The 27,744-nt window shown below is 47.4% G+C and overlaps 1 protein-coding gene across 1 annotated transcript in view; it reads left to right on the top strand.

Annotated features, from left to right (window-relative positions):
- The window catches only part of svep1 (sushi, von Willebrand factor type A, EGF and pentraxin domain containing 1), a gene marked incomplete at its 5' end in the record, with an annotated part of 111,231 nt that overhangs the window by 57,096 nt on the left and 26,391 nt on the right, over positions 1 to 27,744 (top strand). The window contains 24 exons of the mRNA XM_084166004.1: positions 2,829 to 2,947; positions 5,846 to 5,975; positions 6,932 to 7,039; positions 13,828 to 13,959; positions 14,370 to 14,561; positions 14,946 to 15,067; positions 15,155 to 15,260; positions 15,442 to 15,645; positions 15,757 to 15,993; positions 16,183 to 16,344; positions 16,902 to 17,063; positions 17,364 to 17,525; positions 18,111 to 18,199; positions 18,643 to 18,739; positions 18,902 to 19,015; positions 19,290 to 19,403; positions 19,731 to 19,932; positions 20,300 to 20,457; positions 21,089 to 21,287; positions 21,487 to 21,662; positions 22,089 to 22,213; positions 24,144 to 24,267; positions 24,410 to 24,580; positions 27,399 to 27,572. Of these exons, the coding sequence (XP_084022130.1) occupies positions 2,829 to 2,947; positions 5,846 to 5,975; positions 6,932 to 7,039; positions 13,828 to 13,959; positions 14,370 to 14,561; positions 14,946 to 15,067; positions 15,155 to 15,260; positions 15,442 to 15,645; positions 15,757 to 15,993; positions 16,183 to 16,344; positions 16,902 to 17,063; positions 17,364 to 17,525; positions 18,111 to 18,199; positions 18,643 to 18,739; positions 18,902 to 19,015; positions 19,290 to 19,403; positions 19,731 to 19,932; positions 20,300 to 20,457; positions 21,089 to 21,287; positions 21,487 to 21,662; positions 22,089 to 22,213; positions 24,144 to 24,267; positions 24,410 to 24,580; positions 27,399 to 27,572 (3,579 nt within the window). The remainder of the gene's footprint in view (positions 1 to 2,828; positions 2,948 to 5,845; positions 5,976 to 6,931; positions 7,040 to 13,827; positions 13,960 to 14,369; positions 14,562 to 14,945; positions 15,068 to 15,154; positions 15,261 to 15,441; positions 15,646 to 15,756; positions 15,994 to 16,182; positions 16,345 to 16,901; positions 17,064 to 17,363; positions 17,526 to 18,110; positions 18,200 to 18,642; positions 18,740 to 18,901; positions 19,016 to 19,289; positions 19,404 to 19,730; positions 19,933 to 20,299; positions 20,458 to 21,088; positions 21,288 to 21,486; positions 21,663 to 22,088; positions 22,214 to 24,143; positions 24,268 to 24,409; positions 24,581 to 27,398; positions 27,573 to 27,744) is intronic.

The following is a 27,744-nucleotide window of genomic DNA, read 5'->3' as shown; positions in this document are numbered from 1 at the left end:
GACTCTAATATGTTGAGCCAGGGTGTGTAAAGTCTATGTGTTTTGTTCTAGGTTTCATTCTAGTATTGTTGTTCTATGTTGGCCAGTGTGGTTCTCAATCAGAGGCAACGTGATTCAGCTGTTGCTTGTTGTCTCTGATTGAGAACCATACTTTAGCAGCCTGTTTCCCCACAGAGTTTGTGGGATCTTGTTTCGAGTCTGTTGTGTTAGACCGTGAACTGTCACGTTTTCGTTTTGTTGTTTTTGATCGTGTCTCTAATAAAGAGTATGTTTGCCTGCAACGCTGCGCCTTGGTCCTCATCTCTGTTCGATGATCGTGACAGAAGATCCCACTAAGACTGGACCAAGCAGCAAGTCCAGGAGCCAGCGCCTGAGAGATCTCTAGCGGATCTCCTTCGCCTCCTCGACTGGGTCAAGCCATGTGAGGAAGAGAGGGGCTTGACGTGGAAGCAGAAGGGCGAAAGGCTGGCAAAAAGTATGGAGACCTGGTCCACGGGTAGGAGTGAAGCCCATAAAATGTTTAGGGGGGGGCTAACGCCGTGGACGACGGGGCAGCAGGAGGCCGCCAGGTTACGGGAGTCACTGGTCACCAGGGGGAAGGAAGATGTAGAGGCACGGCGAGAGGTACTGGCGTGTGTTGCCAGTCCGGTCCGGCCTGTTCCTGATCCCCACGTAGGGCCAGTGGTGTGTGTTCCCAGTACGGTCCGGCCTGTTCCTGCCACTCGCACCAAGTCTACGGTGCGCGTCGCCAGCTCGGCCCGGCCTGTTCCTGCTCCCCGCACCAAGTCTGTGGTGCGCGTCGCCAGCCCAGTCCGGCCCATTCCTGCTCCCCGCACCAAGTCAGTGGTGCGTTTCGTCAGCCCTGTCCGGCCCGTTCCTGCTCCCCGCACCAAGTCAGTGGTGCGCGTCGTCAGCCCGGTCCGGCCCATTCCTGCTCCCCGCACCAAGTCAGTGGGGCGTTTCGTCAGCCCAGCTCGGCCCGTTCCTGCTCCCCGCACCAAGTCAGTGGTGCGCTTCGTCAGCCCGGCACGGCCCGTTCCTGCTCCCCGCACCAAGTCAGTGGTGCGCTTCGTCAGCCCGGCTCGGCCCGCTCCTGCTCCCCACACCAAGCCAGTGGTGTGCGTCGTCAGTCCGGCACGGCCCGTGCCTGTTCCACCGGTGGCTGGTCCGGCACCGGTCAGATGCTTCACGCCGGAGCTAGAGCAATCCGCTCCACCAGTGTGCAGTCCAGCTCCGGCCAGCGGGGCCAGACCGGACCAGGGGTACTTTGGGGGGTTGGAGAGGGAGCGGGGATCAGGCCCGGAGCCGGATCCGCCGCCTAAGCGGAGTGCCCACCCGGTCCCTCCCCTGTGGTATTTGGTGGGCGCGGTCGGAGTCCGCGCCTTTAGGGGGGGGTACTGTCACGCCCTGGCTCTGGGGACTCTAATATGTTGAGCCAGGGTGTGTAAAGTCTATGTGTTTTGTTCTAGGTTTCATTCTAGTATTGTTGTTCTATGTTGGCCAGTGTGGTTCTCAATCAGAGGCAACGTGATTCAGCTGTTGCTTGTTGTCTCTGATTGAGAACCATACTTTAGCAGCCTGTTTCCCCACAGAGTTTGTGGGATCTTGTTTCGAGTCTGTTGTGTTAGACCGTGAACTGTCACGTTTTCGTTTTGTTGTTTTTGATCGTGTCTCTAATAAAGAGTATGTTTGCCTGCAACGCTGCGCCTTGGTCCTCATCTCTGTTCGACGATCGTGACAGACGTGCTGTGTTAGAGGGGTCAGAGGTTATGTGTGACATCACAGTCACTCCCTCAGTGATAACAAGTAGCAGGGCCACATATGATAATGTATGATGTAGAAGCCTGACGAGAGGCGTGGCACTGCCAACATCAGCTGGAACGTGCCCACTGCTACTGACAACTCTGGGCAGGAGGTGAGGAGAGGGCTGTCTGTTTTCTCCTCCAGGGGTTGTTAGTGTTTGCACATGCATCTGTCCTGAGGTAAAAGGTAGACTCAGCGAAATGACGTTGCCACAAGCAGCACCGCAGATATTGAGATGAGCGAGATGCAAGACTTCTCTCTCACACAGTCACACACTGTATCTGTCACACACACACTACATGTCAACGTTTTTAAATGTATCACAGTCACTCCCTCAGTGATAACAAGTAGTAGAAGCCTGCGTCCTAAATGGCACCCTACTCCCTACACAGTGCACTGTCCTGGTCAAAAGTAGTGCACTATGTGGGAATTGGGTGCCATTTGGGATGAAGCCAAAGTCTCAACCTCGGTTTTTGCTTTAGTTCATGTCCCTCTTTTAAGTGTAACCACTGGGCACAGACGTCAGTTCAATATCTAGTTGAGTTTTCAACTAAAGCGAATTCAATGTGAAATCAACACAACATTTCACCATGTCATTGGATTTAGGTTAAAAGTTGGGTGAAAAAAAGACACAATGCCCGTAAATTGATGACTTTTTGCAAATCCAATCAGTATTCCATGTTGATTCAACATCATCACATATTTTTTGGGTTGAAATTACATGGAAACAACGTTGATTCAACCAGTTTTTGCCCACTGGATATTGTTCTTAAAAGAGTTGGAATTAATTTCATCTAATTTCCTGTCAGTTGAGGAGTTGAATGGCAATAATATGGAGTCCCATCATGTCAAGTCCCATCATGTCAAGTTCCATCATGTCAAGTCCCATCATGTCATGGAATTGAAACAGAATATAATTGACCCCAAACTCTGATTTAGGATTCTACAGTGATTTTTTCCCCTGTTTATTTTCTCACCCTCTTTACCCTCTCCGTCCACTCTAACTCTTTTCTCACTCCATCTAGACTCAGAGCCCCCGTGGGTCCAGTGCCCCAGAGACGTGGTGGCAGAGACGGACGAGAGGCGTGGCACTGCCAACATCAGCTGGAACGTGCCCACTGCTACTGACAACTCTGGGCAGGAGGTGAGGAGAGGGCTGTCTGTTTTCTCCTCCAGGGGGTGTTAGTGTTTGCACATGCATCTGTCCTGAGGTAAAAGGTAGACTCAGCGAAATGACGTTGCCACGAGCAGCACCACAGATATTGAGATGAGCGAGATGCAAGACTTCTCTCTCACACAGTCACACACTGTATCTGTGAGTGTGCATGGGTTTGCTTTACACTGTTACAGCCTGGTTGGCAGTGGACCAAAACAGTAGAGAAGTTGAGCCTCGCGCTTCAACCCTCTTAGTTGTTAAGGAAATTTACCCACTATGCTGTTTACTTTGTGCATCTACAGTCGTGGTCAAAAGTTTTGAGAATGACACAAATATTAATTTTCACAAACTTTGCTGCCTCAGTTTTTATGATGGCAATTTGCATATACTCCAGAATGTTATGAAAAGTGATCAGATGAACTGAAATTAATTGCAAAGTCCCTCTTTGCTATGAAAATTAACTTAATCCCAAAAAAACATTTCCACTGCATTTCAGCCCTGCCACAAAAGGACCAGCTGCCATCATGTCAGTGATTCTCTCGTTAACACAGGTGAGAGTGTTGACGAGGACAAGGCTGGAGATCACTCTGTCATGCTGATTGAGTTAGAATAACAGACTGGAAGCTTTAAAAGGAGGGTGGTGCTTGAAATCACTGTTCTTCCTCTGTTAACCATGGTTATCTGCAAGAAAACACGTGCCGTCATCATTGCTTTGCACAAAAAGGGCTTCACAGGCAAGGATTTTGGCTGCTAGTAAGATTGCACCTAAATCAACCATTTATCGGATCATCAAGAACTTCAAGGAGAGAGGTTCAATTGTTGTGAAGAAGGCTTCAGGGCGCCCAAGGAAGTCCAGCAAGTGCCAGGACCGACTCCTAAAGTTGATTCAGCTGCGGGATCGGGGCACCACCAGTGCAGAGCTTGCTCAGGAATGGCAGCAGGCAGGTGTGAGGGCATCTGCATGCACAGTGAGGCGAATACTTTTGGAGGATGGCCTGGTGTCAAGAAGGGCAGTGAGGAAGCCACTTCTCTCCATGAAAAACACCAGGGACAGACTGATATTCTGCAAAAGGTACAGGGATTGGACTGCTGAGGACTGGGGTAAAGTCATTTTCTCTGATGAATCCCCTTTTCGATTGTTTGGGGCATCCGGAAAAAAGCTTGTCCGGAGAAGACAAGGTGAGCGCTACCATCAGTCCTGTGTCATGCCAACAGTAAAGCATCCTGAGACCAGTCATGTGTGGGCTTGCTTCTCAGCCAAGGGAGTGGGCTCACTTACAATTTTGCCTAAGAACACAGCCATGAATAAAGAATGGTACCAACACATCCTCCGAGAGCAACTTCTCCCAACCATCCAAGAACAGTTTGGTGACGAACAATGCCTTTTCCAGAATGATGGAGAACCTTGCCATAAGGCAAAAGTGATAACTAAGTGGTTCAGGAACAAAACATCGAAATGTTAGGTCCATGTCCAGGAAACTACCCAGACCTTAATCCCATTGAGAACTTGTGGTCAATCCTCAAGAGGCGGGTGGACAAACAAAAACCCACAAATTCTGACAAACTCCAAGCATTAATTATGCAAGAATGGGCTGCCATCAGTCAGGATGTGGCCCAGAAGTTAATTGACAGCATGCCAGGGCGGATTGCAGAGGTCTTGAAAAAGAAGGGTCAACACTGCAAATATTGACTCTTTGCATAAACTTAATGTAATTGTCAATAAAAGCCTTTGACACTTATGGAATGCTTGTAATTATACTTCAGTATACCATAGTAATATCTGACAAAAATATCTAAAAACACTGAAGCAGCAAACTTTGTGAAGACCAATACTTGTGTCATTCTCAAACCTTTTGACCACGACTGTACATCATATCGCTAAGTCTACCATTAATCTTTTTTTGTGAACAGCTTTTCACAAAGAGTCACAAGGTGAAAAACATCAACCCAGTCCTAAACCCCAAAAGAGCAAACAGTAGCACAGTGTCAAGGAACAAGGAAAAACGAACTACCTAATAACATATGTGTGATGGCTTTTCAACCTCTGCCTATTCGTAGATTCAGAGCTATCTATCTAATAGAACTCAGACGGTTTTCTTTAATGGAAGCTTCTCTAATGTCAAACATGTAAAGTGTGGTGTACCGCAGGGCAGCTCTCTAGGCCCTCTACTCTTTTATTTTCACCATTGACCTGCCACTGGCATTAAACAAAGCATGTGTGTCCATGTATGCTGATCATTCAACAATATACGCATCAGCAACCACAGAGGGTTAATATTAATATGTGCATGCCAGTCTCTCTTGGCTAAGAGTTGAGGAAAGACTGACTGCCTCACTTCTTGTTTTTATAAGAAACAATGTGTTGGAAATTCCAGATTGTTTGCATAGTCAGCTTACACACAACGCTGGCACACACACTTACCCCACCAGACATGCCACCAGGGGTCTTTTCACAGTCCCCAGGTTCAGAACACATTCATGGAAACATACAGTATTATACAGAGCCATGAGTGCATGGAACTCCCTTCCATCTTATATAGCGCAAGTGAACAGCAAACCTGGTTTCAAAAAACAAATAAAGCAACACCTCATGGCACAACTCCTCTCCCCATGTGACCTACTTGTTGTGTGTATGTACTGGCATGTATGTGTAATTGATAGACGCACACACACACACACACACACACACACACACACACACACACACACACACACACACTACATGTCAACGTTTTTAAATGTATGTAAATTATAAAGTATTTTGTCTGTAATGTCTTTTTCGTTATGTGTCAGACCCCAGTAAGACTCGCTGTCACCATTGGTGTCGGCTAATGGGGATCCTAATAAAAAATATAAAAATAAAAACCTCTGACCTCTGCCCTCTAGGTCCTGGTCCAGGTGAAGCCTGTGTACACCCCTCCTCAACTGTTCCCTATAGGAGAGGAGAGGATCACCTATACAGCTACAGACCGTGCTGGGAACCAGGCTAACTGTACCTTCACTGTCACTGTCATAGGTGAGGTCAGATCACAACCATATCACAACCAAAAATCAACCACATCACAACCACATCACAACCCCTTCACAACCACCTCAGAACCACATCATAACCACATCATAACCACATCACAACCAACCATCAGATCACAACCACATATCACAACCACATTTTACAACCACATCACAACCACATCATAAAACAACACAACACAACAAAACCAGTATGAAACATGTAGTTGAGATTGTGGCCCTGATTTTTCCTGACCTCATGACCTGACCCAGGAAAAGGAAAAACTCCAGGCCCTAGTTATAGCCTACAGGCTGTAGTTATACTGTAGCTTTTAATTAGAGTTTTTCCTGATCAGGTTACGTTTTCAAGAAATACTTGTGGTAGTTCCTATTTCCAATGACTCAGTTGATTCTTGAAACTCCAGAGTTGTGGGTTTGATTCCCGCATGGGCCGCACATACAGTATTAAACACGTGTTTACTTTGGATAAAAGCGCCTGGCTAAATAACTTGTCTACACAGTAGTCACAGGTGCCAAGCAAACTCAAGTGCACAAAGTGTGAAAAATAAGGGTGTCCAGTGTCACACACTGTCAAGGGGAAAAAGCACTGTGGTAAGCCGTGAACATTTCCATATGCTATTACGAAGAAATGCAGTGGTTTTTTATTAGACACACATGTTTAACTGGTGCCCTTTAAAACAGTGCATACCACTAAGACTAAGAACATAACGTAGCATACTTTACCATAGGGTTACATTGTATTGTTATCCTATTTTAGGAATATTACTACTCCTAATATGTTAATAGTATAGCAATAATGCTAAACACTAAATCAAAGTCCAGTTAACATTTAGGTGGAGATTAAATGTTCTTCTTTACCTCTCCTAAATGTATTGTGCATACTTGGTTGTCATGGTCAAGCTTAGTTCCATCCCTAACAACGGTGATGGTGTTCCTTCCTAGATACGGAGCCCCCTGTGATTGACAGGTGCAGGTCGCCACCCACTTTCCAGGCCACAGACATGCAGACGGCCGTCGTTTGGGAGGTGCCGCAATTTTCCGACAACTCAGGTATGCGATATCCCAGACTGCACCTCTTCGGCTCCCTCTCTCTCTTTCTCTCTTTCTCTCTCTCTCGCTCCAGAGGAACTAATGGTTAAACAGGGTCTTTTCCATCGGGTGACTGGAAAAAGGAGACAGAGAGACAGTGGGAAATAATGTGTGTGTGTGTTTGTGTCTGCGTGTGTGTGTGTATGTGTGTGTGTGTGTGTGACAATAGAATGGTGGGAACCAGACAGACAGACAGAGGTGTGGTACAGACAGTATGTTAATGTCTTTACCATGCTATTAAAGAGGGGTGCGGTTCACTTCACTTCAGACATCTGAGAGATAGAAGTACACTACATAGCCAAAAGTATGTGGACACCCCTTCAAATTAGTGGATTTGGCTATTTCAGCCACACCCGTGTCTGACAGGTGTAAAAGTCGAGCACACAGCCATGCAATCTCCATAGACAAACATTGGCAGTAGAATGGCCCGTACTGAAGAGCTCAGTGACTTTCAACGAGGCAACGTCATAGGATGCCAGCGTTCCAACACGTCAGTTCGTCAAATTTCTGCCATGCTAGAGCTGCCCCAGTCAACTTTAAGAGATGTTATTGTGAAGTGGAAACGTCTTAAGAGCAACAACGGCTCAGCCGCGAAGTGATAGGCCACACAAGCTCACAGAACGGGACCGCCAAGTACTGAAGCGCGTATCACGTAAAAAATCGTCTGTCCTTGGTTGCAACACTCCCTACCGAGTTCCAAACTGCCTCTGGAAGCAAGTCAGCACAATAACTATTCATCTGGAGCTTCATGAAATGGGTTTCCATGGCCAAGCAGCCGCACACAAGCCTAAGATCACCATGTGCAATGCCAAGCGTCAGCTGGAGTGGTGTAAAGCTTGCCGTCATTGGACTCTGGAGCAGTTGAAACACGTTCTCTGTAGTGATGAATCACGCTTCACCATCTGGCAGTCCGATGGACAAATCTGGGTTTGGCGGATGCCAAGAGAACGCTACCTGCCCAAATGCATAGTGCCAACTGTAAAGTTTGGTGGAGGAGGAATAATGGTCTGGGGCTGTTTTTCATGGTTTGGGTTAGGCCCCTTAGTTCCAGTGAAGGGAAATCTTAATGCTGCAGCATACAATGACATTCTAGATGATTCTGTGCTTCCAACTCTGTGGCAACAGTTTGGGGAAGGCCCTTTCCTGTTTCACCATGACAATGCCCCCGTGCACAAAGCAAGGTCCATACAGAAATGGTTTGTCGAGATCGGTGTGGAAGAACTTGACTGGCCTTGACCTCAACCCCATCGAACACCTTTGGGATGAATTTGAACACCGACTGCAAGCCAGGCCTAATCGCCCAATATCAGTGCTCAACCTCCCTAATGCTATTGTGGCTGAATGGAAGCAAGTCCCCACAGCAATGTTCCAATATCTAGTGGACAGCTATCCCAGAAGAGTGGAGGCTGTTATAGCAGCAAAAGGGGGACCAACTCCATAATAATGCCCATGATTTTGGAATGAGATGTTTTGGCCATGTAGTGTATTTACTGTATAGAGGAATATACTGTGGTAGAAATCCAGTATTTTTACATCATCATCAACTGCCTCTTCTTCTTTCTATAGTTAATTAAATGTTGGTGCTCAGAATTCCAGTGACACATTCTATGCATTCTAGTTCTATGGGTAGAACTCCAGGAGTGTGACACATACTGTACTGTACTGTACTGTACTGTACCCAGCAGGTCATTGTGAAGCCCATGGCATCATAGAGAACACACACACACACGTCACAGAGTGTTGTTAATAGTGGACCTCTCACCCTGGCTGGCCCACAGACAGAATTTCCCCAAACATCAGCCCTGTTGACAGATACTACACCATAGCTCTCTGTGGCTCTCTAGCCCACATCACTCCTGTATAATCCACTGTCCTGCTGAGAATTTACACACACAGACACACAGACAGACAGATACACACGTGCACGTACACACATAGTATAGACACATAGTATATACATGCATGAACGCACACACATACTCAGACATATACTCAGACACACACACATGCACTAACCTTCCTGCCAAGGTCCACACACGATATGCCATCAACAAGTAGTAACCACATTGTGGTTTTTAACCGAGGTGGCGCGACGACGTCACTGCAACGTTGATCCAACGTCAGCATGTTTTGTTTTTCCATCAGGCCCACGCCCTGATCAACCCCCCCCCCCCCCCCCCCCCACACACACACACACACTGTTCCCTGGTGCTTGGTGCTGCCTGGGTTATATTTAGTTACAGACTGGCTGGCTGGGTAGACAAGGCCAGGACACCACTCAGCCAGACGTGTCAGCCTGGCTGGAATGAGAATGTCTCTCCTCTCTTCTACTGTCTGTGTTTGTCACGCCCTGACTCTGGGGACTCGTATATGTTGAGTCAGGGTGTGTATGTTCTATGTGGTGTATTTCTATGTTGGGTTTCTATTATGTGTAGATCTATGTTGGCCGGTGTGGTTCCCAATCAGAGGCAGCTGTAGCTCGTTGTCTCTGATTGGGGACCATACTTAGGCAGCCTATTGGCACTAGTGGGTTGTGGGATCTTGTTCCAGTTAAGGTATGTTGTGTTGTGCTGCCTTGGACTTCACGTTTCGTTTTGTTTGTTATTTTGTCGTTGTGTTTAATATTTAATAAACATGTACGCATATCACGCTGCGCCTTGGTCCGTCCCGTCTGTAAGCGAACGTGACAGAAGATCCCACCAAACGAGGACCAAGCAGCGTGCCCAGGAAGAGCGAATAGCCATGTCCCAGGTGGGCAAATTGTGGTCATGGGAAGAGATATTCGCGGGGAAAGGGCCATGGGCGAAGGTAGATACCCAGGCAGGAGAGGAGCAACGGCAACGCAGAGGACGCCGGTCGAGGAGGAAGCCCGAGAGACAGCCCCAATCATTTTTTTTGGGGGGGCTAAAGGGATGGTCGGGGAGCGAGAGAGAAGAGCCCCGACCACTGCACCCGGTCGGTTTTCAGATTGGGTCCCTACGACCATGGGAAGAGGAGTGGGAACAGTATTATACTGAGTCGGAGGATGACGACGACGACGAGGTTCTGTTCCCTAACTCGTGGGGGCTCCCGGAGGAGTCCTCACGGGAGGAGGAGTGCCGACGACGGAGACCCGAGAGGCAACCCCAAGAAACATTTTTGGGGGGTCACACGGTGTGGACGACGAGGCAGCAGGAGGCCGTTAAAGGGCGGGTCTGCAGGTTAGGAGAGGAGGCCACCATGTTACGGGGGCTATTGGTTCAGAGGGAGCAGGAGTTATTCGGTCAGAGGGAGGCGCTACAGGAGGCTATAAGGGAGAAGGAGAGTGTAGAGGCACGGCGAGAGGAGCTGGTTAGGCAGCAGAAGGAGCGGGGGTTAATAAAGGAACCCAGTCTCGCACCAAGAAAGTGGTGCGTGTCGCCAGTCCGGTCTGGCCCGTTCCTGCTTCCCGCACTAAGCCAGTGGTGCGTGTTCCCAGTACGGCCCGACCCGTTCCTGCCCCTCGCACCAAGCCAGTGGTGCGCGTCGCCAGTCCGGCCCGTTCTGTTCCTGCACCTCGCACCAAGCCAGTGGTGCGCGTCGCCAGCCCGGTCCGGCCTGTTCATGTCCCTCGCACCAAGCCAGTGGTGCGCGTCGCCAGCCCGACCTGTTCCTGCCCCTCGCACCAAGACAGTGGTGCGCGTCGCCAGCCCGGTCCGGCCTGTTCCTGACCCTCGCACCAAGCCAGTGGTGCGCGTCGCCGGCCCGGCCTGTTACTGCCCCTCGCACCAAGGAAGTGGTGCGCGTCGCCAGCCCAGCCCGGCCTGTTCCTGTCCCTCGCACCAAGCCAGTGGTGCGCGTCGCCGGCCCGGCCTGTTCCTGCCCCTCGCACCAAGCCAGTGGTGCGCGTCGCAAGCCCGGTCCGGCCTGTTCCTGTCCCTCGCACCAAGCCAGTGGTGTGCGTCGCCAGCCCGGCCCGGCCTGTTCCTGCCCCTCGCACCAAGCCAGTGGTGCGCGTCACCAACCCGGCCCGGCCTGTTCCTGCCCCTCGCACCAAGCCAGTGGTGCGTGTGTACAGTCCGGCACGGCCCGTGCCTGTTCCACCGGTGCCTGGTCCAGCTCCGGTCAGCGGATCCACTCCGGAGCCAGAGCAGTCCGCTCCACCGGTGCCAGTTCAGCTCCGGTCAGCTGCTCCACTCCAGAGCCAGAGCAATCCGCTCCACCGGGGTCCAGTCCAGCTCCGGTCAGCGGCTCCACTCCGGAGCCAGAGCAGTCCGCTCCACCGGTGCCTGATCCAGCTCCGGTCAGCGGCTCCACTCCGGAGCCAGAGCAGTTCGCTCCACCGTCGTCGGGTCCAGCTCCAGTCAGCGGCTCCAGTCCAGACCCAGACGTCAGCCAGACAGGGCTTGGTACTTCGTGGGAGGAAGGAGAAGGGAAGCAGTGCGCCGAGGTCCAGACCAGACCAGGGGCGCAACAGGGAGGCGGAGAGTAAGTGGTCGTCACGCCCTGAGCCGGATCCGCCTCCGAGGCGGAATGCCCACCCGGTCCCTACCCTGTTATGTTTATGTTGTGCGGTCGGAGTCCGCACCTTTGGGGGGGGGTACTGTCACGCCCTGACTCTGGGGACTCGTATATGTTGAGTCAGGGTGTGTATGTTCTATGTGGTGTATTTCTATGTTGGGTTTCTATTAAGTGTAGATCTATGTTGGCCGGTGTGGTTCCCAATCAGAGGCAGCTGTAGCTCGTTGTCTCTGATTGGGGACCATACTTAGGCAGCCTATTGGCACTAGTGAGTTGTGGGATCTTGTTCCAGTTAAGGTATGTTGTGTTGTGCTGCCTTGGACTTCACGTTTCGTTTTGTTTGTTATTTTGTCGTTGTGTTTAATATTTAATAAACATGTATGCATATCACGCTGCGCCTTGCTCCGTCCCGTCTGTAAGCGGACGTGACAGTGTTAGAGAGGGAGTGTGTGTGTGTGTGTGTGTGTGTCACATTATATGCATTATAGTTCAGATAAATACGCCAGATATTGTTGTTGTGGGGGGAGGCCAGGGTGAGGTGCTCATTTGATGGCTACATGGAGCAGGCCTTTGCCGAGAAGCTGCTTAAATACCAGCCCCTCATGGCACACTTGGACAGCCTCGGGTGCAAGCTGGTAGCGCTGATATTTGGCAGTGCGGACATGGGCTCCAGATTGCGGGTCTGACAAAAACTAGGGCAAAGCAATTGGCTAGGTACTGCTCTGTTTCAGATGTCGTGGGCAGCCTAGCTGTTTGGAGAAGGAGGTGCTTTCTGTACCCTTGAGTGCCATGCATTCAGGGACCTTTGAAATGTTTGGATCCTTTCTTGTAAATTTGATTGGTAGATTCAAATAAAGTATTTATTTGGAGAGGAATATAACAGGACAGCTTGTGGAGATCTCTCTCTCTCTCACTTTTCATCTCCCTCTCACTTTTCATCTCTCTCTCTCTCCTCTCTTTATCTCTCTAACCTATCCATCCATCCAGCTGGTAGCAATTACCCCCAGGCTGCCCAGATGATGATGATTATTATTATGGTGCCATGAGATGCCCAGAGAGAGACCTGCCAGACGTTTTCATGTGTCAACATGTCCTGCTTTATTATAACTTATATGGTTTACCAGGACTAGAGTGACTCATTTGGAGTAGGGTGAAGTTGCCACTAAACTCTGATCTTGGGTCAGTATGGCATTTTCCTCACTGACAGTCAAGGTTAGGATTGGGGGGCAGGGGGGGAGCTGATCCTAGATCTGTACTTAGGGGAAACTTCACCCCAGAGTTACTCATTCTGCCATGTATAGTAACTGACAACCCAACACTGCCCTCTGGCGGTCTGTTCCAGATGTGCAATTCACTTTTGGGGAAATATACTGTATAGGCCTTAAACGCTGGAGTAACTCAGAATAATGGTTTTGGACTTGATCATAGGAAGGTTGCATTCAACCAATGATTTAAATCCATGCTCGAGCAAATTATAAGAAAGTACATTGTTTGTCATTGCTTTAAAGCGGCAATCAGCAGATAACAACAATAATAACTAATAATAACTGTCTCCTGAGTGGCACAGTGGTCTAAGGCACTGCATCGCAGTGCTAGCTGTGCCACTAGAGATCCTGGTTCGAATCCAGACTCTGTCGTAGCTGGCCGCAACCGGGAGACCCATGGGGCGGCGCGCAATTAGCCAGGGTCTCTATGTCCGGCAGGGATGAAGCTCAGTTGGTAGAGCATGGCGTTTGCAACGCCAGGATTGTGGGTTTGATTCCCACAGGGGGCCAGTATGAAAATGTATGCACTCACTTAACTGTAAGTCGCTCTGGATAAGAGCGTCTGCTAAATGACTAAAATGTAAATAACAAATAATATTCCCTGTCCCTGTTTTGTTAAAAACCTTAGGGATTGTGCTTGAGAAATGTAACCACTCTCAAATTCATAGACAGAGCTATGGATGCAAGGACTGACCATCCATGAAATCAAAATTATAGTTTTAACCATGTTTTGAGGCTATACAGTGTTTGTTTACATTTACTTTGTTTACAAACATTGGAGTAAAATAAGCTTATATTTTAGGTTCTGATGGGGTACGACAGTTGAACTAAACTCATGAGGCATTTATACGTTTCATTTTTTAATTTATGACTCCAAAGATGTATGTAGCAACTGTTGATTGTCCCTTTAATGGCACATAGACAGGTCTGAAAGATCATTTTGGCTTCTGTACAGCATTTTGGCTTCTTGTATTGGTTATTGTTGTTGTTGTGTACCATTCCCAGGTGGGCGTCCGAGTGTGTCCACCACCCACACACCAGGCACTCTCTTCTCTGTGGGACAGACAGTGGTGAGCTACACAGCTACCGACCAGGCAGGCAACAACCGCACCTGCCACCTCACAATCACTGTACAAGGTAACAGGAAGTAGAGTTTACCAGAGTTTACTAGAGTTTACTAGATTACTGTATTCTGTATCTTTGCTGTATGTTGGCTTTTCAAGGACTTAGATCTTCATTAGACTTCTTGGGAAACTAAATGGATATTTAAATATTCATGTTTTATGTCATATTCATAACATCATTTTTTATTTGGAGAGATTTTCTATTTTGTAATAGATCTTAAATCACTTGTTTGGTACTGTACTGCACCTTTGCTATCCACCTTCCTTCCTTCCTCCTTCTTGTACCACATTACTCATCAATGTAGAGACAGGGTGCACACGCAAAAAATTGAAGTTTCTTCTTTTTTATTAAATTCAATATAATTCAGCCAGCCCTATAACTACATTACCCATAAAACCCTGTCTGTCTATATTATGTCCCAGGGTCTACTTGTGAGCAGCCATTTGTGCCAGTGAACGGGGAGTTCTTCTGTTCTGAGGAGGAGGAGGGGGTCAACTGTACTCTGTACTGTAACGAGGGATACAGCTTCACACACCAGACTGTCCAGAACTACTTCTGTGCCAACAACGGAGTGTGGGAGCCGCCACACTCGCCCGACAGACCCGACTGCTCCTGTGAGTGACCTTAGTAATAGGTACATCCCAAATGGAACCCTATTCACTATATACTGTAGTGCACTACTTTGGGCTCTAGCCTTTGGGTATGGGTGCCATTTGGGACACATAGCTTTCGTCCATTTTCTTTTCATATTTTGTCCCATCTTCTCTTTTCTCCTCTTCTGTTACAGTTACAGTAATATGTGTACATGCATACTATGCATGATTAAAAATGTTGACGGTGTGTGTGTGTGTGTATGTGTGTGCATGCATGTGTGTGCATGCATGCGCGTGTGTGTGTGTGTGTGTGTGTGTGTGTGTGTGTGTGTGTGTATGTGTGTGTGTGTGTGTGTGTGTGTGTGTGTGTGTGTGTGTGTGCGCGTGTCCTGTCCCTACTCTCAGTGAACCGTATTGCCAACCAAGGGTTCAAGCCCTTTGAGATGCTGTTCAAAGCCTCTCACTGTGATGACCTGGAGCTGGTCAAGTCCTTCACTGGGGAGTTCAACACTAAACTAAGAGACATGGTGAGAACACAAATCAAATCAAATCAACAAAGGAGTACATACACACACACTATTTATGTTTAATTTCTCTCTCAATTGTATCCATAGCTCCCGACCATCTGCAGTCACGAGGATGTTGCCTGCAAGTTAGAGGTGATGTCACAAGGCCACTGCCTGGAGTACAATTACGACTATGAGAATGGATTCGCTATCGGTAAGACCTTCATATGCTATTGCCCCAACTATAAAAATGTACTGTACAAGCAGTAGGGCCTTGAGATAAATGTATTTCCTAACCATTGCTCTTCATAACCCCCTCCCCTTCCCTCCCCTCCCCTCCCTCTCCCTCTCCCGCCCTCATCCTCCCCTCTCTCCATCTCCCTCCCCTCTCCCAGGCCCAGGACGATGGGGCAGTAACCGGGGACCCCAGAGCGGTCAGGACTATGCCTACTTCGACTCGGGCTTCGCTACGGACAGCCCTCGAACCCCAATGCAGAAGGATGGTAGTGCCAGGACGGGAACCTCCAACTACCGCAGCAAAAGGCACCGTAAGATCCCCACCAGAGACCAGAAGATACAGATATTCTTCAACATCACAGGTAGGCTGGTGGCACGATCAACATAAACAAAATTAACTTATGAACTTGAATTTGTTTGCGTTGTTGTTGTTGTTCCGAGTCCCGTCCTTTGAGCTGTGTCCATTCTCCCAGCAAGCATCCCGCTGCCCTCGTCCAGGAATGACTCAGTGGAGGTAGCCAATCAGAAGCGCCTGCTGCGGATCCTGGAGCAGCTGACCAATCGGCTGAAGCGGACGCTGGCCAAGCAGCCGCTGTCATCCTATCACGTGTCGTCTGAGATGATTGTGGTGGCTGACCCCAAGTCCCTAGAGAGCAAGAGGGCCTCTCTGTTCTGCCGACCTGGGTCTGTACTGAAGGGAAGGATGTGTGGTGAGTAGTGGGCCCTGAGATACAGACCGTACAGTATGACTACTTAGTGTGGTCTCCAGGTTCACAGTGTACGAATTAATGAATGAATGAATGAATGAATGAATGAATGAATGAATGAATTAATGGATGGATGGAGGAATGAATGAAGGTTTGGCCTTACACTGTCCTATGTGTTGCTGGATGTTCCAGTCCAGTGTCCGGTAGGGACCTACTACTCCCTGGAGTATGCAGAGTGTGAGAGTTGCTGGCTGGGGTCCTACCAGGACCAGGAGGGTCAGATGGAGTGTAAGACCTGTCCCGAGGGATCCTCCACAGCCTACTTCCACGCACGCAACCAGGACCAGTGCAAAGGTAAAACTCTAGCCCCTGTACAAGGTAAAACACCTGGCCAAGGTAAAACACCTGGACAAGGTAAAACACATGGACAAGGTCCTCAGGTGGACACTCATACAATGGTAATACTGTACATAGGGCTACGTGAACTGACCAGGTAAACTCTGGGTCCCAGTAACTAGCTGGATCTGAACAGGAAAACTCCTGGTCCCAGTAACTAGTTGGCTCTGACTTGGACAACTCCTGGTCCCAGTGACTAGTTGGCTCTGACCAGGAAAACTCTGTGTCCCAGTAACTAGTTGGATCTGACAAGGAAAACTCCTGGTCCCAGTAGCTAGCTGGATCTGACCAGGAAAACTCCTGGTCCCAGTAACTAGCTGGATCTGACCAGGAAAACTCCTGGTCCCAGTAACTAGTTGGATCTGACCAGGAAAACTCCTGGTCCTAAAATACTATTCACCATGAATGTAATACCAGCAGGTGGCATCCTTCCTACATAATTTTGAAGGTTATAAACTCAATGAACTCATTATTAGTATATGTTATATTGTGTGTTTCTGTGTGTGTGTTTTCAGAGCAGTGCAAGCCTGGAGGTTACTCTGTGAATGGGCTGGAGACGTGCGAGTCATGCCCACTGGGGCACTACCAGCCTGGGTTTGGATCCAGAGAGTGTCTGGTCTGTCCGGATGAGACCTCCACCGTCACCAGTGGGGCAAGAGAGATGGCTGAGTGTGGAGGTGAGAGGGAGAGATGGAGGGAGTGAAATGGGGGAGAGAGAAGAGGGGGAAGGAGTGATGGAGGTAGGGAGGGAGGAAGGGAGGAGAGAGAGAGAGAGTCTAACTCTGAACTCACCACTGACCCTGTGAAGAGGGGAAAGAACAGACATGACTGCGTTTACATTCAGACTGAACTCACTGACCTAGCATAAAAATATGATGACTGTGCTCACTGACCTAGCATAAAAATATGATGACTGTGCTCACTTCCATACTTCCATTAGTGACACTAACCCTCCCTCCCTCCCTCTCCCCCTCCAGTTCCATGTTTGGCAGGTCATTTCTCTCGTACAGGGCTGGTCCCCTGCTACCCCTGTCCCAGAGACTACTACCAGCCCGACCACGGCCGCTCTTATTGCCTCTCCTGCCCATTCTACGGCACCACAACTGTCACCGGGGCCACCGCGATACAACACTGCTCCAGTGAGTTACTGTTACACTACACTGGCTAGGTCTTTAATCCCACACTATTCCCTATGTAGTGCACTAAATCACACCCTATTCCTTATATATGCAACCAAATAATTTCCAATAATGTTTGAACTGAACTATAGTGTACTTCATGACACCCTATTTCCCTATATTTCCCTACAGTATTCCCCCATAGGACTACTGACACATGGCTTTGGTCAAAATGACACTAGATGGGTAACAGGGTATAATTTAAGACCATAGACATACATCATTGTTTGAGACTTGGCCACGGAATGGAAAAGGGATTGCAAAAAGGATCAGGAAAGAATGGAAATGTATTCGTCATGAGTGACTACTGAATGGAAATAACCTATGAATGAAAGGCCCTAAGAGTGATAAAAACTGGTAGATGTGGCCAATCAGACTAAATGAGCTTTGTTAGTGTCTGCCAGTTTGGTGACAAGTGGAAACTCTCTCTCCTTTCTTCTCTGATTCTCTCTCTCTTTATTTTTTTTCTCTTTCTCTCGCTCTCTCTCTCTCTCCCCCCCCCTTTCTCCCTTCCTTCCTCCCTCCCTCCCTCTTTCCCTCCATCAGGTTTTGGCTCTAGTGTCCTGCCTAAGGAGGAGAGTGTGACATCAGCTCCAGAGGTGGTGGTATCCCAGGACTATCAGGCTAGTAGCCAGGTGAGACTGACTGACCCATGTTCTCAAGAGACTCCTCAAGGGGTTTACAGCAGAAAGGTTGACTGAGTTATGATCAAACCTGAGTTTCAAATACTTGAAATACTTTCTGTGCCTGTTTGGCTGCATTTACACAGGCAGCCCAATTCTGATCTTTTGCCAAATTATTGGCAAGAGATCTGATCAGATTGGTCAAAATGTAGTGGCATTCTGGCTTAATAAACCAAGCGAAAGGACCCAAAACTGAAAACCCCACACATCTGGCACTCCAGGCAGACTCAAGCAAATGCTCAAAGTATTTAATATGGTTTTTCAAGTATTTGAACCCAGGTCTGGTAATGGTTATTGAATATGGAGTGGAAGAATAAAATTCTCTCCTAGTCCTGAAATTCTCACACCACATTCATAAACATAACTCATAACCACATTACTGTTCCTCTCCTCAGGTCTTCCATGAGTGTTTCTTGAACCCGTGTCAGAACAGGGGGACATGTGAGGAGGTGGGGGCGGGTTACATCTGCACCTGTCTGCCTGGTTTCACAGGTAAACTATACCCATGAATGCATTCTTAATCTATTCAAGTTTCAGTTTATTCTGGTCATGTGTAAGCTTTCGGTCAAACAATGTTCATCAGAGCAATAAAAAGCTATAACCAATTGTTAGTAGTCTCATCATAAGGCTGTGAAAATGTATTTCTACCTGCAGGGGCGAAGTGTGAGAGTGACATAGATGAGTGTGACTCGGCACCGTGTCAGAATGGGGGTCTGTGTAAGGACGGCATGGGAGACTTCCTCTGCCAGTGCAGACCAGGCTTTGTAGGTATGGGGACATCATGAATGTCTGGTACCCAGTTTCCACTCCCTTCCACTTCTTTAATTCTAATTTTCTTGTTTCTCCTAGACATTTAGTAGCCGGGTACCAGTCTGTTTCTGTAGAAACATCAGTCCTATCAGTCCTTGCCAAACATGACTACGACATAGGACTTGGCTAAAGCAGAAGCAGACTGACACCTAGGCATTTAGTACTGGTCAAGTGCGACCGACCATATGACGGACTGTAGTTTCTTTCTGCTGAGGTCGTTTCTCTGTCCCAGGTTCTCTGTGCGAGGCGGAGGTGAACGAGTGTTACTCCTCCCCCTGTCTGAACGAAGGAGAGTGTGTGGATGAGATCAACCAGTACACCTGCAGTTGTGCTGATGGCTTCACAGGTGGGATCACTCTGCCTCTTTACCAGGCACCTTGGGCACTTCAGTTACCTGTACCTGCATAATTGCATGCGAGTGAGAATTGCATGAAAATACTGCAATGGGCAGCCCCTTGAGAATTTCAGTTAAACCTTGCATTCATAATGAGCAAAGGCCACATTTCATGCAACTACTGCAAAGGCAAAACCAGCAAAACCAATTTTTTTGCAACATCAATGAAAAGCCAGCTACAATTTATGCAGCAAACATTCAATGCCAACAATGCAACTGATTAGGATCTCCTGTATTCATGCAAAAGGCATTATGATCAACAACATGATCTTCTTCTAGGTTCTCATTGTGAGCTGGAGATAGACGAGTGTCTTTCCAGCCCGTGCCTGAACGGGGGTGTGTGTGACGACCTGGCGGGGGGGTACTCCTGCACCTGCCTCCCAGGATACTCTGGGGACCGCTGTGAGGTCAACGTGGATGAGTGTAACAGTGCCCCCTGTCAGAACGGAGGGACATGTCGGGATGGCGTCAACAACTTCAGGTAATAAAAACCCTTTGAGGGAAGAGGCCTTCGGACCCTAATGGGACTTCCTGGTTAAATAAAGGTTACATAAAAAATAAAATATAACTGAATACTGTCAACCAAGCAGACATATTTCACTTCACCAACCAATTTGGTATACTGATCTGCATGTTGATGTTTTATATGGAGAAACAAATATTTCAACATCTAGACAATTTATTGAGCTTTTAATAGTGAAAGATAGTGAAAGCTAGTGTGCAAGGAACAGCATCTGGAATTGTTTTAATCAAATATGACACAGGATGAAACTGGTTAAATATTGCGTTTAATGTGTATAATGTATTGCACAGGTATATATGACGTACTGGTCTCTCTCCGTGTCCAGGTGCCAGTGTGTGGAGGGCTACCGGGGAAGGCTGTGTCAGGTAGATGTGGATGAGTGTCAGGTTAACCCCTGTATCAACGGGGCCACATGTGTGGACGGACAGGGCTCCTACACCTGCCGCTGCCCTCCTGGGTTCAACGGAACCAGGTGTGAGACAGGTATAGACGCCATGGAGAGAGAGAAAGCGAGAGAGGGATGAGTGGAGGAAGAGTAGAAGAGGCTGTGGAGGAGTTTGAGTCTATTGTGGTTTTACCACAGTCTCAGAGAGGAAAATGTATGGAAGTAAACCTTTGGCTGAGTCTGAAATGGCACTCTATTCTTTAGTCTTTATAGTGCACTATGTAGGGAATAGGGTGCCATTTTGGAGGTACACTTCGTGAAACCACTATTTAGTTTCACACAGGGCTATCATAATGAGAGCTTTCCTGTTTTCAGAAAGGAGAAAAGTAAATTCTCCAGGTCACTTCACTACTGCACTCATCGGAGCCATTGGAGCCAATAGTCTGAATGTCTAATTGAAGGAAATTGCTTTCTAAAAGGTAGATTTCACAGTCTAATGGATTGGTCCGGTCCCTTTTCTGGATCAATATCAATTTGATGTGTATCAGCAACTGCCCCATTACTTCAAAATCCATTTTCATAGTCAACCTTTTCTGGCCCAAAACATTTTCTCTCCTTCTAACCTCAATGACTCAGAAACTGCTCCATTTATTTACTTATAAAACCTTTTTTGTAATAATTTTCATAATTTTTCACTCATTTCCAGCCTAAATTTTTTTTCTCCTTCAGAGATGTCAACATCCTTCAACCTGGACTTCGAGGTGTCAGGTATCCATGGTTACGTGATGATGGACGGCATGATGCCGGCATTGACGGAGATCACGTGTACTTTCTGGATGAGGTCTTCGGACACCACCAACTATGGCACGCCCATATCCTACGCAGTGGAGGGAAGTGACAACGCCTTCCTGCTCATAGACTACAACGGGTCAGTACTGCCACACACACGCAGACACACACGCAGACACACTGAATGTTAAGGCTGTCACAAGACACTAGCCACAACTATACTATTCTTGGGGTCCTCACAAAACACAATATTATAGTCTCTCTCTCTCTCTCTCTCTCTCTCTCTCTCTCTCTCTCTCTCTCTCTCTCTCTCTCTCTCTCTTCCCCGCCCCCCCCAGGTGGGTCCTGTACGTCAACGGTAAGGAGCGTATTACAGACTGCCCGGCGGTCAACACGGGTCAGTGGCACCACATCGGCGTGTCATGGCGGAGCTGGGACGGGGACTGGAGGGTCTATATCAACGGCAACCCCTCGGACGGAGGGAAAGGCCTGTCAGTGGGCACCACCATCCCAGGTGTAGTGCTATCCTCAGCCTGCTCATAGCTATTGTCTTAGTGTCATAGTATCATGATGTACCGTATTCATAGTTGCATGCATATTATGTTGTTTAGCGCTATCCTCAGCCTGCTCAAAATAAAGTAGCAGTTTATCGTCAATCTATAAATCATCATAGCACCACAGCTAACCATCCCAGGTGTAGTGCTATTAGCAGTAGTGCCTTAGCCTGATCTTGGATCTGCTTATTGTGTCCTTATGTCCTAGTAGCCTGCTTATAATATCTAAGTGGGGCACAGTGTGGCATATCAAAAAGTAGAATGATGCTATTTTGCAGGTCTTAATGAAATAATAGCAGTGAGGTTAGGTTTTAAGGCACATTTCACAGAACCCAAAGAAACCAAGAGAGGTGGTTAACCTTTGACCCTTGACCTCTACCCTCCAGGTGGAGGGGCGTTGGTGCTGGGCCAGGACCAGGACCAGAGGGGCGAGGGCTTCAACCCCGTGGAGTCCTTTGTAGGGTCCCTCAGCCAGCTCCACATCTGGGACCGGGTTCTCGACCCACAGCAAGTAAATCCCACTGTCCTAGCTACTGCTCTACAACCTGAAATACAGACTCACCTACAGTGGGGAGAACAAGTATTTGATACACTGCCGATTTTGCAGGTTTTCCTACTTACAAAGCATGTCGAGGTCTGTAATTTGTATCATAGGTACACTTCAACTGTGAGAGACGGAATCTAAAACAAAAATCCAGAAAATCACATTGCATTTTATTGCATGACATAAGTATTTGATCACCTACCAACCAGTAAGAATTCCGGCTCTCACAGACCTGTTAGTTTTTCTTTAAGAAGCCCTCCTGTTCTCCACTCATTACCTGTATTAACTGCACCTGTTTGAACTCGTTATCTGTATAAAAGACACCTGTCCACACACTCAATCAAACAGACTCCAACCTTGCCACAATGGCCAAGACCAGAGAGCTGTGTAAGGACATCAGGGATAAAATTGTAGACCTGCACAAGGCTGGGATGGGCTACAGGACAATAGGCAAGCAGCTTGGTGAGAAGGCAACAACTGTTGGCGCAATTATTAGAAAATGGAAGAAGTTCAAGATGACGGTCAATCACCCTCGGTCTGGGGCTCCATGCAAGATCTCACCTCGTGGGGCATCAATGATCATGAGGAAGGTGAGGGATCAGCCCAGAACTACACGGCAGGACCTGGTCAATGACCTGAAGAGAGCTGGGACCACAGTCTCAAAGAAAACCATTAGTAACACACTACGCCGTCATGGATTAAAATCCTGCAGCGCACGCAAGGTCCCCCTGCTCAAGCCAGTGCATGTCCAGGCCCGTCTGAAGTTTGCCAATGACCATCTGGATGATCCAGAGGAGGAATGGGAGAAGGTCATGTGGTCTGATGAGACAAAAATAGAGCTTTTTGGTCTAAACTCCACTCGCCGTGTTTGGAGGAAGAAGAAGGATGAGTACAACCGCAAGAACACCATCCCAACCGTGAAGCATGGAGGTGGAAACATCATTCTTTGGGGATGCTTTTCTGCAAAGGGGACAGGACGACTGCACCGTATTGAGGGGAGGATGGATGGGGCCATATATCGCGAGATCTTGGCCAACAACCTCCTTCCCTCAGTAAGAGCATTGAAGATGGGTCGTGGTTGGGTCTTCCAGCATGACAACGACCCGAAACACACAGCCAGGGCAACTAAGGAGTGGCTCCGTAAGAAGCATCTCAAGGTCCTGGAGTGGCCTAGCCAGTCTCCAGACCTGAACCCAATAGAAAATCTTTGGAGGGAGCTGAAAGTCCGTATTGCCCAGTGACAGCCCCGAAACCTGAAGGATGTGGAGAAGGTCTGTGTGGAGGAGTGGGCCAAAATCCCTGCTGCAGTGTGTGCAAACCTGGTCAAGACCTACAGGAAATGTATGTTCTCTGTAATTGCAAACACAGGTTTCTGTACCAAATATTAAGTTCTGCTTTTCTGATGTATCAAATATTTATGTCATGCAATAAAATGCAAATGAATTACTTAAAAATCATACAATGTGATTTTCCGTCTCTCACAGTTGAAGTGTACCTATGATACAAATTACAGACCTCTACATGCTTTGTAAGTAGGAAAACCTGCAAAATCGGCAGTGTATCAAATACTTCTCCCCACTGTACCTGAACAGTAGCTGGTACATCACTATCTGAACATAACGACCAGCTTAGTTACTAAGTCTGTTTCTGCTTTAGAACAACTTGTTTTTCATTGTCATGCTAACCGTGTTTGACACACAAAAGAGTTGTCTCAAGCAGAAAAAGACTGGCGTCCAGGCTACATGACTAACTACAGCATATAAACTAGCATCTGTGGCAAAAGTTTGAAATGTCTGTGTAACATATTTAAAAAAACTTCTGTCCCAAATAAAGTGTGTGTTGTTTTTTTTGTTCTTCTGTGGCATAAAGTGACCTCCATATTTCTCTGGGTCCATAGATCAAAATCCTAGCCAGCACCTGCCCAGGGAACAACATCAGAGGCAACGTCCTGGCGTGGCCTGACTTCCTCAATGGAGTGGTGGGGAGAGTCAAGACTAACCCCAACTGTATATTCTGTGCTGGTGAGGGTCAGATCTAGGATCAGCTTACTCTGGCAAAGTCCTGACCTTAACCATTAGGGGGATAAACGCGGAAAAAAAAGTGTCTAGGGGAAACGTTAACCCTCTCCATTCTCCTACTCAATTACATTTGTTTGTGTGTCAGACTGCCCCCTGCTAGAGAATGCTGTGCCTCACCTGCGTGCGTCCAGTCCAGCTGTCAGCCCCGGCTCTCAGACGCAGCTGTCCTGTGATCCCGGCTTCTACCTGGTGGGGGAGCCGCTGCTCCAGTGTCAGAACAAGGGAGAGTGGAGCCACGCCTTGCCCCGCTGTGAACGTGAGGGGCCATTAGTTACACATACACAGATGCTATATTCACACATATATGCATCCATGCACCTAGACACACACACATGCATGCATGCACGCACTCACGCAGGCAAGCACACAAACACATACACAGACAGAGGCATTAGAAAGCAGAGTTTGCATTTTTTCAGCTATATACATAAGCATAACCTCAGCAATAGCGGATAACCATCAAAAAGCATTCAAACACCAAAACCATTGAACCCACAACATTTACACCTACAGGGAGGGAAAAAAGTATTTGATCCTCTGCTGATTTTGTACTTTGCCCACTGACAAAGACATGATCAGTCTATAATTTTAATGGTAGGTTTATTTGAACAGTGAGAGACAGAATAACAACAAAATACTCCAGAAAAACGCATGTCAAAAATGTTATAAATTGATTTGCATTTTAATGAGGGAAATAAGTATTTGACCCCCTCTCAATCAGAAAGATTTCTGGCTCCCAGGTGTCTTTTATACAGGTAACGAGCTGAGATTAGGAGCACACTCTTAAAGGGAGTGCTCCTAATCTCAGCTTGTTACCTGTATAAAAGACACCTGTCCACAGAAGCAATCAATCAATCAGATTCCAAACTCTCCACCATGGCCAAGACCAAAGAGCTCTCCAAGGATGTCAGGGACAAGATTGTAGACCTACACAAGGCTGGAATGGGCTACAAGACCATCGCCAAACAGCTTGATGAGAAGGTGACACAGTTGGTGCGATTATTCGCAAATGGTAGAAACACAAAATAACTGTCAATCTCCCTCGGCCTGGGGCTCCATGCAAGATCTCACCTCGTGGAGTTGCAATGATCATGAGAACGGTGAGGAATCAGCCCAGAACTACACGGGAGGATCTTGTCAATGATCTCAAGGCAGCTGGGACCATAGTCACCAAGAAAACTATTGGTAATACACTACGTTGTGAAGGACTGAAATCCTGCAGCACCCGCAAGGTCCCCCTGCTCAAGAAAGCACATATACATGCCAATGAACATCTGAATGATTCAGAGGAGAACTGGGTGAGTGTTGTGGTCAGATGAGACCAAAATCGAGCTCTTTGGCATCAACTCAACTCGCTGTGTTTGGAGAAGGAGGAATGCTGCCTATAACCCCAAGAACACCATCCCCACCGTCAAACATGGAGGTGGAAACATTATGCTTTGGGGGTGTTTTTCTGCTAAGGGGACAGGACAACTTCACCGCATCAAAGGGACGATGGACGGGGCCATGTACCGTCAAATCTTGGGTGAGAACCTCCTTCCCTCAGCCAGGGCATTGAAAATGGGTCGTGAATGGGTATTCCAGCATGACAATGACCCAAAACACACGGCCAAGGCAACAAAGGAGTGGCTCAAGAAGAAGCACATTAAGGTCCTGGAGTGGCCTAGCCAGTCTCCAGACCTTAATCCCATAGAAAATCTGTGGAGGGAGCTGAAGGTTCGAGTTGCCATACGTCAGCCTCGAAACCTTAATGACTTGGAGAAGATCTGCAAAGAGGAGTGGGACAAAATCCCTCCTGAGATGTGTGCTAACCTGGTGGCCAACTACAAGAAATGTCTGACCTCTGTGATTGCCAACAAGGGTTTTGCCACCAAGTACTAAGTCATGTTTTGCAGAGGGGTCAAACACTTATTTCCCTCATTAAAATGAAAATCAATTTATAACAGTTTTGACATGCGTTTTTCTGGATTGTTTTGTTGTTATTCTGTCTCTCACTGTTCAAATAAACCTACCATTAAAATTATAGACTGATCATGTCTTTGTCAGTGGGCAAACGTACAAAATCAGCAGGGGATCAAATACTTTTTTCCCTCACTGTATCTTCCAATTATTTAAATGACTATTTCATTGGCAAAGTGGGCAAACTCAGACATGAAATGCTCATCATTTTTTACACCATAATCGACCAAACAAGTCCTGCAGGCTCTAGTTTGATCTATTCTTGACTATTGCCCGGTGATATAGTAAAGTGCTGCAAAGAAGGACCTAGAAAAGCTGCAGCTGGGCCAGAACATCACATCTTTCCCTTCAATGTACACAGAGGGCTAATGTCAACAGTATGCATGTCGGTCTCTCTTAGCTCAAAGTAGAAGAGAGATTGACAGCATACATTTTTTTGTTGTTGTGAGAAATATTAATGTGTTTAAAATTCCAAATTGTCTGTATAATCAACTTACATATAGCTCTGACAGACATACTTACCCCACCAAACATGCCACCAGGGGTCTCTTCACCGTCCCCAGGTCCAGAACAAATTAAAGAAAACGTAAAGTATTATATAGAGCCATGATTGCATTGAATTCCCTTCCATCTCATATAGCGAAAGTGAAAAAAACAAATAAAGCAACACCTCACGGCACAATGCCTCTGACATGTATTTGTAACAGATAGATTCACACACACACACACACACAGACATTATTCTTTAGTTCTATTGTTTATTTTTTTATTTGCGTTAATTTGTGTCTTTATTTGTAGTTGTTTTTATTTTTATATATATACGTCTGTAATGTCTATGTTAATGTTTTAAATGTATGTAAATTGTGAAGTATTTTTGTCTGTAATGTCTTTTTCGTTATGTGTCGGACCCCAGGAAGACTAGCTGTCACCGTTGGCGTCAGCTAATGGGGATCCTAATAAAAATCATAAAATCATGACCTGTGTACTGTCTATCTATAGGAGTGACATATTGGTTAATACCTACTATCTCCATGATCATAACCATAGTAGTAACATAGCCATTGAACACATTCGCAAAACCTAACCCGTGTATATCTACCTGTTTGCCTGTATAGGAGTGACGTGTGGTCCCCCTCGGCCCCTGGAGCATGGTCTGTTCCAGGGTTCCGACTACCATGCAGGCAGCACTGTGGTGTACCAGTGTAACCCTGGGTTTTACCTGCTGGGGGACGCCAAGGTGCTCTGTACCAACAGTGGGAAGTGGGGAGGAAACCCACCAGCCTGTCTGGGTAAGACTGAAACTGAGACACTGGATGAATATATATTATGAACTGTCTCAATTCGTTAGCCTCAATTTGTCGGGGCATGGACTCTACAAGGTGTGGAAAGCGTTCCACAGGGATGCTGACCCATGTTGACTCCAATGCTTCCCACAGTTGTGTCAAGTTGGCTGGATGTCTT

This window comes from Coregonus lavaretus, assembly GCF_964263955.1.
Source record: "Coregonus lavaretus genome assembly, chromosome: 7".
NCBI lineage: Eukaryota > Metazoa > Chordata > Actinopteri > Salmoniformes > Salmonidae > Coregonus > Coregonus lavaretus.
This window is presented reverse-complemented; position numbering and strand designations above follow the sequence as displayed.